This window comes from Scyliorhinus canicula, chromosome 5 (genome assembly GCF_902713615.1).
Source record: "Scyliorhinus canicula chromosome 5, sScyCan1.1, whole genome shotgun sequence".
Taxonomy (NCBI): Eukaryota; Metazoa; Chordata; class Chondrichthyes; order Carcharhiniformes; family Scyliorhinidae; genus Scyliorhinus; species Scyliorhinus canicula.
This window is the reverse complement of record NC_052150.1, coordinates 146520367-146540259: the sequence shown is the minus strand read 5'-3', so window position 1 is coordinate 146540259 and position 19893 is coordinate 146520367. Positions and strand designations below refer to the sequence as shown.

Below are 19893 nucleotides of genomic sequence, written 5' to 3'. Positions count from 1 at the left end.
CCACAAGCTAACAGACTGCCGCTCAACATACAACAATTTTTTTAAATGCTTGCACTTGTAATTATACCATTTCTGAGTGCAAGGATTTTTTTGGGAAACTGCAATGTTCTGGAAATCTTGTGTACCCATCCTGGGACTTTTAACTTGTCCCATTTATTTGCCAAAGTCATGGCACACTCCACGTTTCCAGGACATCATGGGCGCGATTCTCCGCACCCCACGCCGGGTGGGAGAATCGCGGGAGAGCCAGGCGAATCACGACATGCTGCTCTGGCACCCCCCGCGATTCTCCCCCCCCCCCAAAATGGTGTGTTGCTTTTTTCGACAGGCCGCTCGGAGAATCGCCGCTCACCGTTTCTCACGGCGACTGCCGATTCTCCGGCCCGGATGGGCCGAGAGGCCTGCCGAACCCGACTGGTTCACGCCGGCGCCAACCACATCTGGTCGCTGCCGGCGTGAACAGCGTGCGACAGGTGAGTGTGGGGCCTGTGGGGGGCGGAGGGAGGATTGAGCACCAGGCGCGTGCTCAGCAGATGTCTGGAACCGCGATCGGTGCCCACCGACAGTCGGGCCGGCGTCTGTAAACGACGCACTCTTTTCCCTCCGCCGCCCCGCAAGATCAAGCCGCCATGTCTTGCGGAGCAGCGGAGGGGAAGACGGCAACCGCGCATGCGCGGGTTGGAGCCGGCCAACCTGCGCATGCGCGGCTGAAGTCACTTCGGCGCCGCCGGCTGCGTCATTCCCGGGGCGCCGCTTTGACGCAAGCGTCAAGGCTGGGCGCTCGGGATTCACGCGCCACCGCTCCTAGCCCCCCCGGGGGGGGGGGGGGGGGGGGGGAATAGGGGGCGAGGAGCGGCCTCCGATGCCGGAGTGAAACATTCCGGGTTTCACTCCGGCGTCGGCACTCAGTCTCCCGTTGGGAGAATCGCGCCCCATGCAAATGGGAAGAAAAGCTACAAATATCTCACTAGGTCAAAGTCAACAATTACAAACCTTCAATAAAACAAGATGTAACCAGATCACAACATACACAGTACAGAATTTTCTAAATTCAAACAAAATATTAATTCAACTATTTAAATTAATTATATAGAATCTGAGAAAATGACTCCACAGCAACATTTGACCACAAAGCCTGCTTTTTCTCCACATTCGCCAGCTTGCCCAAGACTGCTCACACCTGCTGGCTACACAGAATAGTTATGGCACAGAGGGTGCCTATTTGGCACATAGGGGCATGCCAGCTCTTAACAAGACCAATGCAGCTAATCCCACTCCTCTATAGTCCTGCAAATATTTTCAGTCAAATTCCCTTTCAAAAAACTGATTTAAATCTGTATCCACTTTACTGTCAGGCAGTGCATTCTAAATCCTCACCACCCACTGCATAAAAAGGTTTTACCTCATGTCACCTTTGATTCTTTTCACAATCGCTTTTTATTTGTGTTTAGGTGCTAATGGACTCTTCTGCCACCAGAAACAGTTTCCCTCCATCTACTCTGTCTAGATCCCTCATTATTTTGAATATATCGATCAATCATCCTCCTCTTCTCTATGGAGAATAATCTCAGTTTCTTTAATCTAACCATGCAACAGAAGTCCCTCATCCCTGGAAATATTCTGCAACTCTCTAAAGTCTTCACACCCTTTCAAGTGTGCAGTGCCCAGAATTGAACATAATACTCCAGTTGAGGCCAATCCAACTTTTCTTTCATAAAAGTTCAACATAATGTCCTTGCTTTTGTAGTTTATGCCTCTATTTCTAAGATTTCACTTGTTTTCAATCTGCCCTTCCAACTTCAACAATTTGTTGTTTTCAATTTAGAATTGAATACTTGTCAACTCCCCATTGTTAGTCCAACCAAAATGTATTATTTCACACTTCTCTGCAGTAAGTGACTTTTGCCAGAAGTCAAGCCATTCCAACAGTCTGATTGTTTTTTCTTAATGATTATGTACTATGTGCCTTCATAGTAAGAGGATTTGAGAATAGGAATGTTTACTACAATTGTATAGGGCATTAGAAAGACCACAGCTGGAATATTGTGTGCAGTTTTGGTGTCTTTATCCGAGGAAGGATGTTCTTGTGGAGGGAGTGCAGTGAAGGTTTACTAAGCTGATTCCTGAGATGGCGGGACTGATATATGAGGAGAAACTAAGTCCATTAGGATTATATTCATTGGAATTTAGAAGAGCGAGAAGTGATCTCATAGAAACTTACAAAATTTAACAGGATTAAATAGGGTAGGTTCAGAAAGAATGTTCCTGATGGTGGGGGAGTCCAGAACTAGAGGTCATAGGTTAAGGATAAATGGTAAACCTTTTAGAACTGAGGAGAGGAGAAATGTTTTCACCAAGAGAGTGGTGAATCTGTGGAATTCCAATCCACAAAAAGTAGTTGAGGCGAAAATGTTGTGTAATTTCAAGAAGGAATTAAATATAGCTCTTGGGGCTAAGGCTGGATCAGGGTATTGAACCTGATGATCAGCCATGACCATAATAAATGGCGAAGCAGGCTCGAAGAGCCGAATGCCCTCCTTCTGCTTTTATTTTCAATGGATGTTTCTATGTACTTTGTATGCCCTTGTTATCACATCTCTGGCTAATCTATCACTATCTACCACATCACACGTATCTTAATCTTGAGGATTTCAGTCATGTTTCCATTCAGCCCTTGTGAAGAAAGTCCAACTCTCTCTTCATAACTGCACTCTCTCATAGCCAATAACATTCCAGTGAATCTACATTGTACCTTTGCTCTACCTTTACATCTGTCCTAAAATGGAGTGGGAAAAATTGCCACTTGCTGTGACAAATCGGGACACTTGATCGTTGATGAATAAACTTCACTATAAAAGGGGAGAATTTTCTAACTCAGTTGGAGTAAATTCCAATGACCCAGTTTAGATGCAGGTTAGAATACTTTACATAAGTGAAAATTTCAATTTTACTTTTTAAAAACAAAATGTTGAAAACCAATCTGGCCCAGAGTTATTTGATGCGACTCTAAAGTATTGCATGTCTGTGTAATACCTCTAGCCCTTGTTCCTTTACTTTCTGAAGTAGTATCAGTAAGCACTTTGTGAAGTCGGTGAAGTCCTGATCCGTTGTATCAATGATTTCACACTTCTAGAAAAATAAATGGAGAGATTATTGAAGACAAAGAAATAAACTAAAATGCTATATATTTTGCCTCCACAATCAAATACAATAACAGGCTCCCTTCCATGGGGTAGTAACCTTAATAAATTAAACTAGTAAATTCTCTTTCAGGCATGTCAGGAGAAGAACTGGACAAAGCACAGATGTTTTCTCATAATGAAAAATTGCATTTAGAGTATCCCATGGGCAGGTTTTATCACTTGCTTGCGACTTGTTATCTAGGAGAATTGGCAGAAGCCTGACAAGTGATCTTTATCATTTGCAGTAAATTCTAATCCACAGCCGTCCCCAGAGAAGGAAAGATGAGGGGTTGGTAGGTGCGTGGGTCATGAGAATAGCATTCTACACTTCATCTTTCCAAATCTAAATTACAACATAATAAATCGATAAAAAGGGTCTTGATTTGAATTCCAAGCCAATTTTGCGAGGATAGACAGTGATGTTAGAAACTCACCCACTGCTGGGTGAAGCCTAACCATGTTTTTTTTAAAACTCCCATGCCTTACATAAATCCTGTTGGTTGATTTCCCATCAGTTTTGAGTGTTTACGGCCATAAACCCTGCAGGCCACCCAATAAGAGCAGGGAAATAATGGGATCAGTTGTTGAGGCATTCTGTGTGTGTCTTACTATTAGGCAAGGAGGGGTGGAGGGGGTCATTCATGATGAGGGAGGTCTAAGTCTTTCTTGTGAGCTCCAGAAGAGTAATGGTTCTGTTTAGCCCAAAAAGAAATTTTTAATTTAAAAATTAGCAAAAAGATTAGCTTCCTGGGCTTTGTTTGGTTTCCCGCAAAATTGACTCCCAATTGAAAAAAGTCTCAAAAAATTACAACATAGAGCAACCTATTAACTGTAAGAAAGAGTTCTATGAAATACTTATAACAATGTACCAATGACATGATAAACAAAGGGATGAGGACCTGCAAGGTGAATATAGGAGGTTAGGAGGTAAATTAAAATTCAGGTCCTCAAATGCATTAAGGTCAGGATTACACCCAGTGCCATGTGCTAGAGAGAGCAGGAATAAGAGGATAGATCAGATTAACATGTTGCTGCAGAAATGGAATATCAGGAAGGGATTTAGGTTTTTGAGGCATTGGGACCAGCTGTGGGGAAGGAGGAACTGGTACAAGTTGGTTAGGTTGACGCCAGGTAGAGGTGGGACCAATATCCTCATGGGGGCATTTGCTAGTTCTGTTGGGGAGACTAAACCAGTACAGCAGGTGGATGGGGACCCACATGTAGGTTTAGATGGGTCAGATTTAGATTGGAAACAGGAGGTAGAACATTATTTAGTGATGTAGTCAGTGACTCGAAAAGACAAAAGACACAAGAGTTAAAAAGCGTCCAAAGGAAATTGACAGGGTTGAACTGTTTGTACTTCATTGTAAGAAGTATTACAAACAAGACAGCTCAACTAAGGCCACATATAGATACATGGCAGCAGAATTTCTTTGCTATAATGAAAACTTGGATAAAGGAGGGCCAAAATTGGCAGCTCAATATCCCTGCATATAAACTTTTCAGGCAGGATAGAGTGAGTGGTTCACGAAAAAGGAGTGGGGGTGTGGTAGCATTATTGGCTAAAGAATCAATTACAGTTGTGAGAAGGAATGAGCGACTAAACGGGAATAAAAAAGAGGTAGCCACACTACCAGGAGTATAATACAGACCCCCAAATAGTGAAAGTGAGATAGAAGAAGATACATGTAGACATATTTCTGCCTGTAGGAATAGGAGGGAGATAAGAATAGTAGGAGATCTTAACTGCCCCAATATCAAATGGTTTTCAAACAATCTCGGGACTTTGAGAGTGAAAAATCCATGTACTGTGTCCAGGAGATTATTTTTAAACAAAATGCAACAAGCCCAACACGAGGAGACACAATTCTGGATTTCGTCTTAGGAAATGAAGATGGGCAAATGGGTGAAGTGACAGTGGACGATCATATCGAGGAGAGCGACTACAATTCAGCTAAATTTGGTACTATTATGGAAAAGTGCAGGAGTAAAGGTTTTAAACTGGGGTGGGGGGGGCAAATTTTACAAAACTGAGAAGTGATTTGACGGAGGTAGACTGGACAAGATTGCTAAAAGATAAATCAGTGGTAAACCAGTGGGATGCGCTAATAAGTGGGATCCTTCAGGTAGAAAGCAGACATGTCTCCTCCAAAAATAAGAATGGTATTGCCAGATAGGAATAGGAGGAGGCCATTTAGTCCTTCAAGCCTGTCCTACCATTCAATGAGATCTTGGGTGATCTGTGACCTAACTCGCTATACCTGCCTTTGGTCCATATCCTTTGCTATACCTCGCTATACCTGCCTTTGGTCCATATTTGGGCCTCACGGTAGCATGGTGGTTAGCATCAATGCTTCACAGCTCCAGGGTCCCAGGTTCGATTCCCGGCTGGGTCACTGTCTGTGTGGAGTCTGCACGTCCTCCCCGTGTGTGCGTGGGTTTCCTCCGGGTGCTCCGGTTTCCTCCCACAGTCCAAAGATGTGCGGGTTAGGTGGATTGGCCATGCTAAATTGCCTGTAGTGTAAGGTTAATGGGGGGATTGTTGGGTTACGGGTATACGGGTTACGTGGGTTTAAGTAGGGTGATCATGGCTCGGCACAACATCGAGGGCCGAAGGGCCTGTTCTGTGCTGTAATGTTCTATGTTCTATGTTCTATCTCTTCATATCTTTGCTTCACAAAAATCTATCTATCTCAGATTTAAAATTAGCAACTGATCTAACTTCAACTGCTGTCTGTGGGAGAGAGTTCCAAACCTTTACCACTTTTTGAGTGAAGACATTCTTCCTAACATCTCACCTGAATGGTCTAGCATCAACTATTCCCCCTAGTTTTAGAATCTCCGACCAGCGGAAATAGTTTTCTTCATCTACCCTGTATTTCCCTGTTCTCTCGGGAAGGTGACTTTCCTGAATCCTAATCAACTGTCGTTTGAAAGACTCCCACATAGGGGCTGGTTCAGCTCACTGGGCTAAATCGCTGGCTTTTAAAGCAGACCAAGCAGGCCAGCAGCACGGTTCGATTCCCGTACCAGCCTCCCCGGACAGGCGCCGGAATGTGGCGACTAGGGGCTTTTCACAGTAACTTAATTGAACCCTACTCGTGACAATAAGCGATTTTCATTTTTTCATTTAATTTCACATGTCTTATGTTGATTTATCTTCCAACAGCTGCACCCAATCCAAATTCTTCAATTCCTGTTTAATGTTATCGTAATTTGCCTTTTTCCAGTTTAGCACCACCCTCATCCCTATCCAAAAGTACCCTAAAACCTTTTGGAATTGTGGCCACTACTCCCTAAATGTTCCCCTACTGAAACCTCAATCACCTGTCCAGGCTCATTACCCAATACCAGGTCCAGTACTGTCCCTTCCCAAGTTGGACTATCTACATATTGCCTCAAGAAGCCTTCCTGGATACACCTTACAAACTCTGCCCCATCCAAGATCCTAGCACTAAGTCAGTCCCAGTCAATATAGGGGAAGTTAAAATCCCCTACCACAACAACCCTGTTACTTTTGCACCTATCTAAAATCTCTCCACCTATCTGCTTCTCTATCTGTCGCTCGAAGTTGGAGGGCCTGTTATAAACCCCCAACATTATTTATTGGCTATATGTCCTATTTATTGACTGCAGCTCAGCCTTCAACACTATTAATCCAACAAAACTCATCTCCCAACTCCATGGCCTGGGCCTCGGCTCCTCCCTCTGTGACTGGATACTGAACTTCCCAACCCACCGACCACAATCAGTAATCAGTAAGGATAGACAACAACACCTCCTCCATGATCATCCTCAACACCGGTGCCCCACAAGGCTGTGTCCTCAGCCCCCTACTATATTCCTTATACACCGATGACTGTGTGGCTAAATTCCTTTCCAACTCGATTCTCAAATTTGCTGATGATACCTAGTAGTGGGTCGGATTTCAAACAATGATGAGACTGAGTACAGGAATCAGATAGAGAATCTGGTGAACTGGTGCGCTGACAATAATCTCTCCCTCAATGTCAACAAAATGAAGGAGATTGTCATCGACTTCAGAAAGCATAGAGAAAAACATGCCCCTGTCTACATCAGTGGGAACGAAGTAGAAAGGGTCAAGGGCTTCAAGTTTTTAGGTGTTCAGATTACCGACAACCTGTGATGGTCCCCCCATGCCGATACTATAGTTAAGAAAGCCCACCAACGACTCTACTTTCTCAAAAGACTAAGGAAATTTGGCATGTCAGCTACTCTCACCAACTCTTATAGATGCGCCATTGAAAGCATTCTTTCTGGTTGTATCACAGTTTATTTGGTTTCTGCTCTGCCCAAGACCACAGTAAACTACAGATCACGAATGTAGCCCAGTCCATCACGCAAACCAGCCTCCCATCCATTGACTCTATCTATAATTCCCGCTGACTCGGAAAGGCAAACAGCATAATTAAGGACCCCAAGCATCCCGGACATACTCTCTTCCACCTTCTTCCATCAGGAGAAGATACAAAAGTTTGAGGTCACGTACCCCAACCGACTCAGGAACAGCTTCTTCCTTGCTGCCATCAGACTTTTGAATGGACCTACCTCGTATTAAGTTGATCTTTTCTCTACATCCCAGTTATGACTGTAACATTCCATTCTGTAGTCTCTCCTTCCTTCCCTATATACAGTATGCGTTGTCTGTATAGCATGCAAAAAACAACACTTTTCACTGTATACTAATACATGTGACAATAATAAATCAAATCAAATCATTATGATTGCCCCCTCCTGTTCCTGAGCTCTACCCAGATTATCTCATTTTATGAGCCCTCCCACAGTTTGGCTATAATATTTTCCTTAACCAGTAATGGTACTCCCCACCACTTTTACATCCCCCTCTATCTCTCCTGAACCTCCAAATCCTCAAACGTTCAGCTGCCAATCCTGCCCTTTAACTATATTTCTGTGACAGTCGCACTATCATAGTTCCAAGTACTAATCAGTGCTTTAAGTTCATCTGCCTTACCTGCTATACCTTTGGCATTGAAATAAATGCACTTCAGACTACGGTAGAGATAGAACAGTACAGCACAGAACAGGCCCTCCGGCCCTCGATGTTGTGCCGAGCCATGATCACCCTACTCAAACCCACGTATCCACCCTATACCCGTAACCCAACAACCCCCCACTTAACCTTACTTTTTAGGACACTACAGGCAATTTAGCATGGCCAATCCACCTAACCCGCACATCTTTGGACTGTGGGAGGAAACCGGAGCACCCGGAGGAAACCCACGCTTACACGGGGAGGACGTGCAGACTCCGCACAGACAGTGACCCAGCCGGGAATCGAACCTGGGACCCTGGAGCTGTGAAGCATTTATGCTAACCACCTTGCTACCCGGTGTCTGAGCAGACAGTGGGATGTTGTTGTTGTCTTATTTGTGTTCTCTATTTCCCCTTCAGTTATTACACCCTCTAAGCTAACGCTCATGTCCCACCACCCAACACCCCCCCCCCCCCCCGACAATTGTCCAGAAACTGGAAACTCTCCCTCCTACATCACAAGTTTAGCCAGGTATTTAGCTGCACTATTCTCCTTTTCCAGCCTCACTGGCATGTAGCACAGGGGGATATCCTGAGATTACAACCCTTGACATCCTGCTTTTTAGCTTACTGCCTAACTCCCAGAACTCCTTCTGCAGGACCTCATCACTCTTCCTGCCGATGTTGTTAGTACCTATGTGTACCATGACCTCTGGCTGTTCACCTTCTCCCTTTCACGTCAACAGAAGCGCCTATCTATGCCCTTTACTATAGAGTCCCCTATAACTATCACTCTTCTGCACTTTGCCCTTCTCTGCTGAGCAACAGAGCCAGTTGTGGTGCCACTGTTCAGGCTGCTGTCGTTTTCGCCTGACAGGCTATCCCCCCAACAGTATTCAAAATGGTATACTTGTTAGAGAGGGGGATAGCTACAGGGGATTCCTGCATTGACTGCCTGCCCTTTCTCGTGGTCACCCATCTGTCTTCCCGCACCTTGGGCATGACCACGTCTCTATAACTCCTATCAATGACACTTTACGGGCAGCACGGTGGCCTAGTGGTTAGCACAACCGCCTCACAGCGCTGAGGTCCCAGGTTCGATCCCGGCTCTGGGTCACTGTCCGTGTGGAGTTTGCACGTTCTCCCCGTGTCTGCGTGGGTTTCGCCCCCACAACCCAAAAATGTGCAGAGTAGGTGGATTGGCCATGCTAAATTGCCCCTTAATTGGAAAAAATAATTGGCTAATCTAAATTTTAAAAAAAAAATCAATGACACTTTCCACCACCTGCATGCTCCTAAGTGCATCCAACTGCCGCTCCAACCGAACCACACGGTCTGTATTGAGCTGCCATCGGTTACACTTCCTGCAGATGTAGTCGACCGGAATGCTGGAAGTGAGGTTGGAATTGTTTCTGGGGCCCTGGGACTGTGAAGCAGCAGTGTTAACCATTGCACCACCATGCCGCCCAAAATATTTGAACGGCATACAGAGTTATGAACCATAATTTGAACCATACAGAAAACCATAAAAATTCACCTAGCAATTAGTAATGAAGATCTACATAGGCTAAACCCATCAGGATTGGTGGAAGAAGAGCCAAAGAATTCTCAAAAGATATGCACTACATCGGGAAACCAGGTTAAACTTCCATATTTATTGACCAGAGTTCAAATAATTTCCGTAACCGCCTGCAGAATCCATAGACCACTTTGTCAGCAGGCAGAGAAAAGGGTACATATTGATTTTTCAAACAGTGTTAACAGACAGAATTGGAAGCATTCCAGAAAGACCTGCTCGACAAGGTCAAAATGTATAGCATCGTAAAACTACTCAAGGATGGAGGTAAGCACAGATTTAAAGTGATTTGCAAAAGAAACAAATGTGGGGTGAGAAAAAATGTTTTGACACTAGTGGTTCAAGTCTGGAATGCACTATCTAGAAGTGTGGTGGAGACAGGTCCAATCAGGGCATTCAAGAGGGCATGCAACCTGATGCAAACTGTGCCAGATCGCATATATGAGGAAATCAGGAATAGACATAGTTAGGCAACATCCTGGTGAACCTCCTCTGCACCTTCTCCAAAGCATCCACATCCTTTTGGTAATGTGGCGACCAGAACTATACGCAGTATTCCAAATGTGGCCGAACCAAAGTCTTATATAACTGTAACATGACCTGCCAACTCTTGTACTCAATACTCCTTCCGATGAAGGAAAGTATGCCGTATGCCTTCTTGACCACTCTATCGACCTGCGCAGCCACCTTCAGGTTTTTTACCTATATCATCGGTGCCTATATGCACCACGACAATTGGCTGTTCACCCTCCCTTCAGAATGTTCTGTAGCCGATCTGAGACATCCCTGATCCGTGCACCTGGGAGGCAACATACCATTCGGGAGTCTCGTTTTTGACCACAGAACCGCCTATCTACTCCCCTTACAATTGAATCCCCTGTGACTATAGCCCTTCCACCCTTTTTCCCGTCCTGCTGTACAGCAGAGCTAGCCACGGTGCCATGAACCTGGCTCCTGCTGCCTTCCCCTGGTGAGCCATCTCCTCCAACAGTATCCAAAATGGTATACCTGTTTTGGAGAAAGATGACCGCAGGGGACACCTGCACTGCCTTCCTGCTTTTTCTATGCCCTTTGGTCACCCATTCCCTTTCTCTCTCAGCAATTCTAATCTGTGGTGTGACCAATTCGCTAAACGTGCTATCCCCGACCTCCTCAGCATCGCGGATGCTCCAAAGTGAGTCCATCCGCAGCTCCAGAGCCGTCATGAGGTCTAACAAGAGCTGCAGCTGGACACACTTCCCGTATGTGAAGAAGCCAGGGATATCAGTCACGTCACTGAGCTCCCAGATTGAGCAGGAGGGGCATAACACGGTCTGAGACCGCCTGCCATTTTTAGTTCTATTAGTTTCAAGCCCCAAATGATGGGGCTTGAAACTAATAGAACTTGGCAAACACCACAAAGGAAAACATGGCAGACAGCAAAAATAGATTGCAAAAATAGCAATAGAGTTGCAAATGGTTAGGATCTAGAATAAGGCATACCATTTTCAACCAGCAAACTGGAAATAACCATAAAAATCCTCTGCCTAACAGGATACTTAATCTCAATAGGTATGTTAACTTGAGCCAATTAGTCTGGACACTATTATCAGTTGCGAATTTTAGTATCTAGTTTTTATTATGACTGGTAGTGAACGACTTCTGATGACGGGGATGTGCTGAGAAGTCGAGGTGGCTCTCCTCCCGCGAACCTGAAAAGTAGGCACATTTTGCCCAAAAAACTGCCGCTAACGATACAATTCACCTCCCCACCACTAACAAAAAGTAGAAAGAAGGAAAGATGCCGAACAACAGCCAGTCCAGAGGACGAGTGGAAAAATCCTGGACAAACAGCAATCGGGTTAACCAACCAGCGCACGAGCCGGTGAAACCCAGACTTTGCCAGAGCGAGAGGAGCCGACCTGCCGCATGAGAAGTCCCCCTCACACTGGGGGATGGATGGAGGATGTTCCTCTCAAGAGCATTGAAGGAACACAGCGAAGAAACAAAATCGGACATACCAGCTGCAGTGAAGTGTGCATTGGCCGAAGCTCTGATGGCCACGCAGGTGGCCCTGGACAAAATCGAAAAACGACTGGAGGCCCAGGAGGCAACAATCAAAGACCTAGAGAGAGCTGCAATGGACCAGAGCGACCGGATCATCGCCTGGAAAAGGACGTGGCAAGGCTGGTTGCAACCCAAGGCAACCTGAGAGGAAAGGTTAAGGATCAGGAGATCCGGTCAAGGTGGCAGAACCTGCGAATCGGGGGCCTATCGGAAAGGATCGAAGGTAGGACCCCCTCAGACATGTGGCCAAAATGCTGGGTAACCTGGTGGGGAGGGACAACTTCCACAACCCACCAGAAATCGACAGAGCGCACCAGTCGCTCTGACCAAAATCCAACACTGGGGAACAGCTGAGGGTGATAATTGCAAAAATGCGCGGGTACCCAGACCGGGGAAGAATCCTGCGCTGGACCAGGCAGTCCAAAAACTGCAACTGGATCAGGCACAAGATCCAGATCTATCAGGATATTGGGGCTGACCTGGTGAAGCGCCAGGCTGACTTTAACAAATCGAAGGCATGCTGTGCAGAAACGGTGAGAGATTCGGAATGCTGTACCCAGCCAAGCTCTGGGTCACGTATCAAGGCAGGGAGCACTTTTTCACAGTCCCGGCGGAGGCTGACAAGTTTGGAGCAGAGAACGCACTGGAGAAGTGGCAGCAGGGGAAGCGATGAATCAGCCCACAGAATGAGACTCTTATAACGCAATGTTTTAACAAAAAATGTACTCTGTCTTTTACAGTCTGTGCAGCCAACAGTAAACCGTTGCCACAGCGACCGCTTTACGTGGGAGAACATTGCCTTGTTTTGGAGACAAAAGAGGGAAGGTTGTGCAAGTACAGCTTAGCACAGGGGAAGGTGGGGAAAATGGCGGACAGGGAGCCCAGTGATCGGGCAGCAGGAGGATATGCAACATCCCTCGGCAGGGGGCCATCACACTAGAAATGTAGCTAGCACCGGGAGTCATGAAGAAGAAAGAGGCTGCGGCGTGTCCCCCGCAAGGTGGAAAGAACCTCCTGGTGTGGGGGAGGGGGGGGGGGGGGGGGGGGGGGTTGAGAAGCCACCATGAGGGAGAAATAAGTGAAGAAAGATGGAGGGCATTAAACTGGCTACACCAGGCCACACTTGGAGACTTGAAACAAAATGGCATTCCAAACAATCACTTGGAAGGTCCCTGGACAAAGGGAAACCCTGGAGTGCAGGGGCTCATCCACATGGCAAACTCACAGTTGGCAGCCATGTTGGGTGCCCCCTGGACAAAGGGAAACTTCATGGAGAGAACAGTGACTATGGCTATTTTGGACGGCCCCGCAACAAAGAAAAACCCCGGAGTGCAGGTGCACGTCTAACAGGTAAGTATGGTTGATCCCACAGGAGTAAGGGGATAAAAGCCCCCTTCAGGATAGTCACCTGGAACGTCAGGGGACTTAACGGCTCAGTGAAAAGATCCAGAGTCTTCACCCATCTGAAAAACATGAAAGCTGACATAGTCTTCCTCCAAGAGAGGCACCTGAGGGAGAAGGACCAACTGCAGGTAAAGAAGGGCTGGATGGGACAGACCTACAATTCCTGTTACCGGACGAGGGCAGGGGGTAGGATCGGCATTTTGCTAAATAAGAGGACGATGTTCACGGCAACAAAGACAGTTATGGACCCAGGGGGATGATACGTCATGGTCTGCAATGTCCCAGACGGGGCACTGGTAGTCTCGTTAATGTGTACACTCACAACTGGGGCAACACTGAGTTTATAAAGAAGACCATGGTGTAAATCCCTGACATAAACTCGCACCGACTGATCATGGGGGAGGGGGGGGGGGGAAGAGACTTTAACTGTGTACAGGACCCACCGGACGGACAGGTCGAACCCAAAAACTGCAAAGTCCTTCAACATGGAGCAGATGGGGTCAGTGGACCCAAGGCGATTCACCCACCCAGGGCAGAAGGAGTTCTTCTTCTCCCAAGTACATAACGTCTATTCACGGATTGACTTCTTTGTAGTGGGGAAATCGGCACTTCCAGGGCTAGTAAGGGCAAAAACCTCTGCGATGGTAATCTCCTTCCATGCTCCACATTACATGGATGAGAGGTTGGACTCGGCACTCCTGGCCGACAAGGCATTTTGCAAGAAAATATCACAAGCCATAGGCGAATATATTACAAATAACCAGAACGGAGAGGTCTCACCCTCCATGTTCTAGGAGGCGCTGAAGGCGGTGTTCAGGGGTGAAATTATCGCTTATAAAGCACAAAGAGACAGGGAGGAGAGGGTGCTCAGTAACAGATAGTCGACTCCATATTGGAGGTGGACTGGCGTTATTCGAGGCCCCAATCATAGAGCTCCTGGCGGAGAGGAAAAAGCTACAGATGGACTTTGACCAGCTCTCCCCAAGGAAAGCAGTGCATCAACACCGCCAGGCATGGGGGACTCTGTAAGAGCCTAGAGACAAGGCCAGCTGCCTGCTAGCTCACCAGCTGAGCAAGCAGTTAGCCACGAGGGAAATCGCACAGATCAGGGACAGCAGAGGCAAATTAATAGCAGAACCGGACAAGGTCAACAAAGCGTTCAAGACCTTCTACGAGGGGCTGTAAACCTCGGAGCCCCCAATAAAGGTCTCAGGGATGAAACAGTTCCTTGATAGACTGGATATGCCAGTTGTGGGGAAGAACAGGAAACGGGGCTTGGAAGCACTGCTAGAACTGGGAGAGGTCATGAAGAGTATTAGCTCCATGCAGTGGGGAAAGGTGCCAGGACCAGATGATTTCCCGGTGGACCTGGACAAAAGGTTCGTGACAGTACTGACCCCTCACCTGCGGGAGATATTCACAGACTCACTGGCAAGGGGCACACTGTCACCTACGCTAACACAAGCCTCAATCTCGCTGGTACCTAAAAAAGACAAAGACCCAAAACAATGCAGCTCCTACCGACCCATCTCGCTGCAAAACGCAGTCACGAAAATACTGGCCAGGATCCAAGCCAAAAGGCTGGAGGACTGCATCCCGGATGTGGTTGCAGAAGACCAGATGTCAAGGGTAGACAGCGAACATCGAACATCAGGCGCATGCTGAAAGTAATCATGATCCCATCCGGGAAAAGAACACCTGAGATGATCGTCTCCCTGGACGCTGAAAAGGCTTTCGACAGAGTCAAATGGAAATATCTCAGAGATACTCGAGCGGTTCTGGCTCGGAACAGGATTCACCGCCTGGGTGGAACTCCTGTACAGAGCTCCCACGGTGAGCTGATAAATACCACCAGCTCTAGGTACATCCAGCTGCATAGAGGCACAAGGCAGGGATGCCCGTTATCCCCGCTGCTGTTTGCCCTAGCGATCGAGCCATTAGTGATCACTCTCAGGGCAGCAAAGAATTGGAAAGGGATCCATGCAGCTGACCTGCTCCTCTACATCCTGGACCCGCCAAGCAGCATGGAAGGAATCATGGCGCTCTTGAAAGAGTTTGGAGCCTTCTCGAGCTACAAACTTAACTTGAGCAAAAGTGAGATCTTCCCAGTGAACCCATAAGGGAGAGGGGCAGAGCTGGAGGGGCTGCCGTTTAAACAGGCCAGGCTACCTGGGGACCCATATCGCTCACGACTGGGCTGGGGTTCACAAGTGGAACCTGCCCATCCTGACAGAGGAAGTAGTAAAGGACCTGCAGAGACGGAACACACTCCCACTCTCCCTGGCGGGGAGGGTGCAGTTGATCAAAATGAACACATCACCCAGGTTCCTCTTCCTGTTTAGATCCATCCCGATCTACATCCCCAAGGCCCTTTCCAACTCACTGGACAAACTGATTATGGCGTTTTACAGGGGGGGTGGGGTTTAGGCTGTTCATTGAATACTTCCTTGTCAAATTACCCCTTCCGAAGTGTATTACCTCACACTTCTTAGGGTTAAATTCCATCTACCACTTTTTTGCCCATTTGTCCTGTAACGTATGATACTCGCCCTCACTGATAATCACCAGGCCAATATTGGTGTCATCCACAAATGTACTGATCGTACCCCCCACATAGTCATCTATGCCAAATATATAAATGACAAATAGGGGACCCAGTACAAATCCTTGTGCTTCACCACTGGACACCGGCTTCCAGTCACTAAAGCAGCGTCGGTCATCACTCTCTTGTCTCCTATAGCTAAGCCAATTTTGAATCCACCTTATCAAGTTACCCTGTATCTCACATGCATTTGCCTTCTTTATAGGTCTCCTTTGTGGGCCCTTGTCAAATGCTTTGCTGAAATCCATGTAAACTACATCAACTGCACTACCCCTAATCTAGGGGCAGCAGGGTAGCATGGTGGTTAGCATAAATGCTTCACAGCTCCAGAGTCCTAGGTTCGATTCCCGGCTGGGTCACTGTCTGTGTGGAGTCTGCACGTCCTCCCCCTGTTTGCGTGGGTTTCCTCCGGGTGCTCCGGTTTCCTCCCACATTCCAAAGATGTGCAGGTTAGGTGGATTGGCCATGCTAAATTGCCCGTAGTGTCCTAATAAAGTAAGGTTAAGGGGGGGTTGTTGGGTTACGGGTATAGGGTGGATACGTGGGTTTGAGTAGGGTGATCATGGCTCGGCACAACATTGAGGGCTGAAGGGCCTGTTCTGTGCTGTACTGTTCTATGTTCTATGTTCTAATCTATACATCTGGTCATGTGCTCAAAAATTAAAATCAAATTTTTGAGGCATGACCTCCCTGACAAATCTATGCTGACTATTCCTGATCAAAACTTGCTTCTCCAAGTGGAGATAGATTCTCTCCTTCAGAATTTCCTCCAATAGTTTCTCTGCACACGCATGGCAGCATGTTGGCACAGTGGTTAGCACGGCTGCCTCATATCACCAATGACACCAGTTCAATTCCAGCCTCGGGTGACTGTCTCTGTGGAGTTTGCACTTTCTCCCCATGTCTGCGTGGGTTTCCTCCGGGTGCTCCAGTTTCCTCCCACAGTCCAAAGATGTGCAGGTTAGGTGGATTGGCCATGCTAAATTGCACCTTAGGGTGGGTTTGCAGGAATAGGATGGGGGATTGGGTCTTCCAATGGTTCACTGCAGACTCTATGGGCTGAATGATGTCCTTCCTCATTGTAGGGATGCTGTGATTCGATACCACTGACGTGAGACTTACTGGTCTATAGATGCCTGGCTGATCTCTACAATATTTCTTAAATTGTGGGACCACATTAGCTGTTCTCCAGTCCTCAGGCACCTCCCCCGTGGCCAGAGAGGAATTAAAGATTTGGGTGAAAGGCCCTGCAATCTCCTCCTTTGCTTCCCACAACACCCTGGGACAGAATTAATCTGGACCTGGATGCTTGTCCACTTTCAAGCCTGTCAACATCTTCAATAACAAATGGCTAAATTAAGTATGCAAATCCTTGCCCAGCGAGCGCAAGATCCAGATTGTGAAGCTTCATGAGGTTTGATTGAATCTCAAAGGCGTTTCAAGCATCACAAATCTCGCATGATGCCTCTCGCAAGATTTAACAAGTCGAGACACCAAGTTGGGCATGGCGAGGCCATTAAATCGCGCCCCTGATAGCTTCCTGTTTGGTTAGAGATTTACCAGGTGATTGTTTATATCAAACATATGTTTCCAATTCTCGGTTGTACCCTCATGTGAGGCCATTAATACGTTTTTTGCAATCTGATGGATTTTTATTAACTTTTCACGTAATACAATCATCTGTTCTCATGGTTTCAGTTCCAAAGGAACGTCTTTCTCCAGGGGCGGGATTCTCCCCTACCCGGCGGGGCGGGGGGCCCCGGCGTAACGGAGTGGCGACAACCACTCCGGTGTCGGGCCTCCCCAAAGGTGCGGAATTCTCCGCAACTTTAGGGGCCAAGCCCTCACATTGAGGGGCTAGGCCCGTGCCGGAGCGGTTGGCGCCACACCGACTGGCGCCCAAACCGGCTCTACCGGCCTTTGATGCCCGCTGCCCGGCGCTGGGGCTGGCCGAAAGGCCTTATCCGGTTCGCGCATGCGTCGGTGCGTCAGCTGCCGCTGACATCACCACCGGCGCATGCGTGCTGGGGGATTCTCTTCCGCCTCCGCCATGATGGAGGTCGTGGCGGCGGCGGAGGAAAAAGAGTGCCCCCACGGCACTGGCCTGCCCGCCGATCGGTGGGCCCCGATCGCGGGCCTGGCCAGCCTCGGGGTCAGATCGCGCCGCGCCCCCCCAGGACCCTGGGGCCCGCTCGCGCCGCCGATCCCACCGCCACCAGAGGTGGTTCAAACCACGGCGGCGGGAGAGGCCTCCCAGCAGCGGGACTTCGGCCCATCGCGGGCCGGAGAATCGCCGCAGGGGGCTCGCCGATCGGCGGGTGGTGTTTCCCGCCCCCGCCAATTCCCGGGTGGCAGAGAATTTCTGCCACAGCGGGGGCGGGATTTTCGGCAGCCCCGGGCAATTCTCCGACCCTGCGGGGGGTCGGAGAATTTCGCCCCAGTTCCGTAACTCCACTGTCGGGGTATAAGATGTCCAACATTACCAAAAAGCTGCACCCAATGTTTTTCTTGGCAACTACCACAATTCATCCTCTCATTTACAAAGATCAAGTGCAAAAATTGAAACCTTTTTTAAAATACATTTCGAGTACCCAGTTAATTTTTCCCAATTAAGGGACAATTTAGCGTGGCCAATCCACCTACCCTGCACATCTTTGGGTTGTGGGGGTGAAACCCGCGCAAGCATGGGAAGAATGTGCAAACTCCACACAGACAGTGACCCAGAGCCAGGATCAATCCTGGGACCTCGGCGCCGTGATGCAGCAGTGCTAACCACTGTGCCACCTTGCCACCCCTAAAAATTGATACCTTGGGTTTCACCTGACAGGAATGAAACATTTGGTACTGGTACTTCAAAAGTTGCTCAAGAATGTTTTCCCCCAACATTTTTCTTCTCGTGGTGATGATTTGGCATTCCAAGTCAAGAGAGTCATTTTTAATACACATACACATTTGAATAGTAATTAATGCCAGCCCTGAACAGTGACCATTCCTGTCTTGGTGAACTGTCAAAAATCTTACTCATGACTATTAGATTCAAGACTAGATGAAAGGTATTTAGAGGACCATGTGAAAGCAAGTATAAATATTGGTTATAATTGGTCATTCCACTTTAGGATAATCTAAGCGAATGCTTTTACCTTGACTTTGTAAAACTCTTTTACTTCTGGTTTAATGGAATCAAAATCTCCACTGATGAAATGAGGCAGAAATCTAGACGAAAAGACAACAGAAACAACCACTTAACACGGGCAAACAGTTTTCTTCCACAAAAGAAAATCTGGTGCATAAGAAGCTAAATTCAAAGTGACAGATCTGTGTGGAACTAGAATTTTCCACTTGCATTTCTGCTCTACTCAACAAATTTAAAATGTGACCAGGCACCTAAATGATTAAAGTGACATTTTCTTCAGACATTGAAGGCAAAATTACACAAACAAGACATTTTTTGACATTTAATAAGAAATAAAACTTTCCGAGGACTGCTTTGAGCAAGACAGAGGTTAGGTATTACAATTTTAAATTTAAATTGAAGTGTCCTTTAACATTAATATGAAGTAGAGAAATATTTCCTCATCCAATGAGTTGCATTGTAAATTTTTAGAATTACAATACAATCCGCTGCCATTTACTGCAATTTAAAAGACCTGCTGAAATGGATATATTGTCTAGAGTAGTTCAACACGAATATTTTATTACGTTCAGAATTCCATTGTTCTCTCACTGCATCAATACCCAGCAAGCTTTTTAAAAGTGTTACAGATATGAAGTTTGTAAAATTCCTATGTTTTGGGTGTATCTATTTAATATAAGATAACATGAAGGAGTGAAGGGTGGGGCCTGTTCTGAATTCTGCCCATCAAGAAGCTTGGGTGACTTGGTTGTTTTTGTGAGGGCCACGAAGAATCCAGCACGAGTCTTCAGGATACAAAGAAATAACATTTATTTACAATAACATATATATATATATAACACAACAGCAGCAACTTTCCTTGCAGCTAACTCCTCTCTCTCTCTGCTGGTTCCAAACTGGCCAGCTTTATTTATGCAGGGTGTCTGCTAATGATTTC

The 19893-nt window shown here is 47.0% G+C and overlaps 1 protein-coding gene across 3 annotated transcripts in view; it reads right to left on the bottom strand.

The window, feature by feature from the left end:
• Positions 1–19893, bottom strand: part of tpk1 (thiamin pyrophosphokinase 1) — a 417730-nt gene that overhangs the window by 235440 nt on the left and 162397 nt on the right. For 2 of the 3 annotated variants that reach the window (XM_038797787.1, XM_038797788.1), the window contains 2 exons: positions 18964–19036; positions 3034–3129 (listed from right to left, as the gene is read on the bottom strand). In XM_038797787.1, the coding sequence (XP_038653715.1) occupies positions 3034–3129; positions 18964–19036 (169 nt within the window). The remainder of the gene's footprint in view (positions 1–3033; positions 3130–18963; positions 19037–19893) is intronic. The other variant, XM_038797789.1, reaches the window with a different exon arrangement.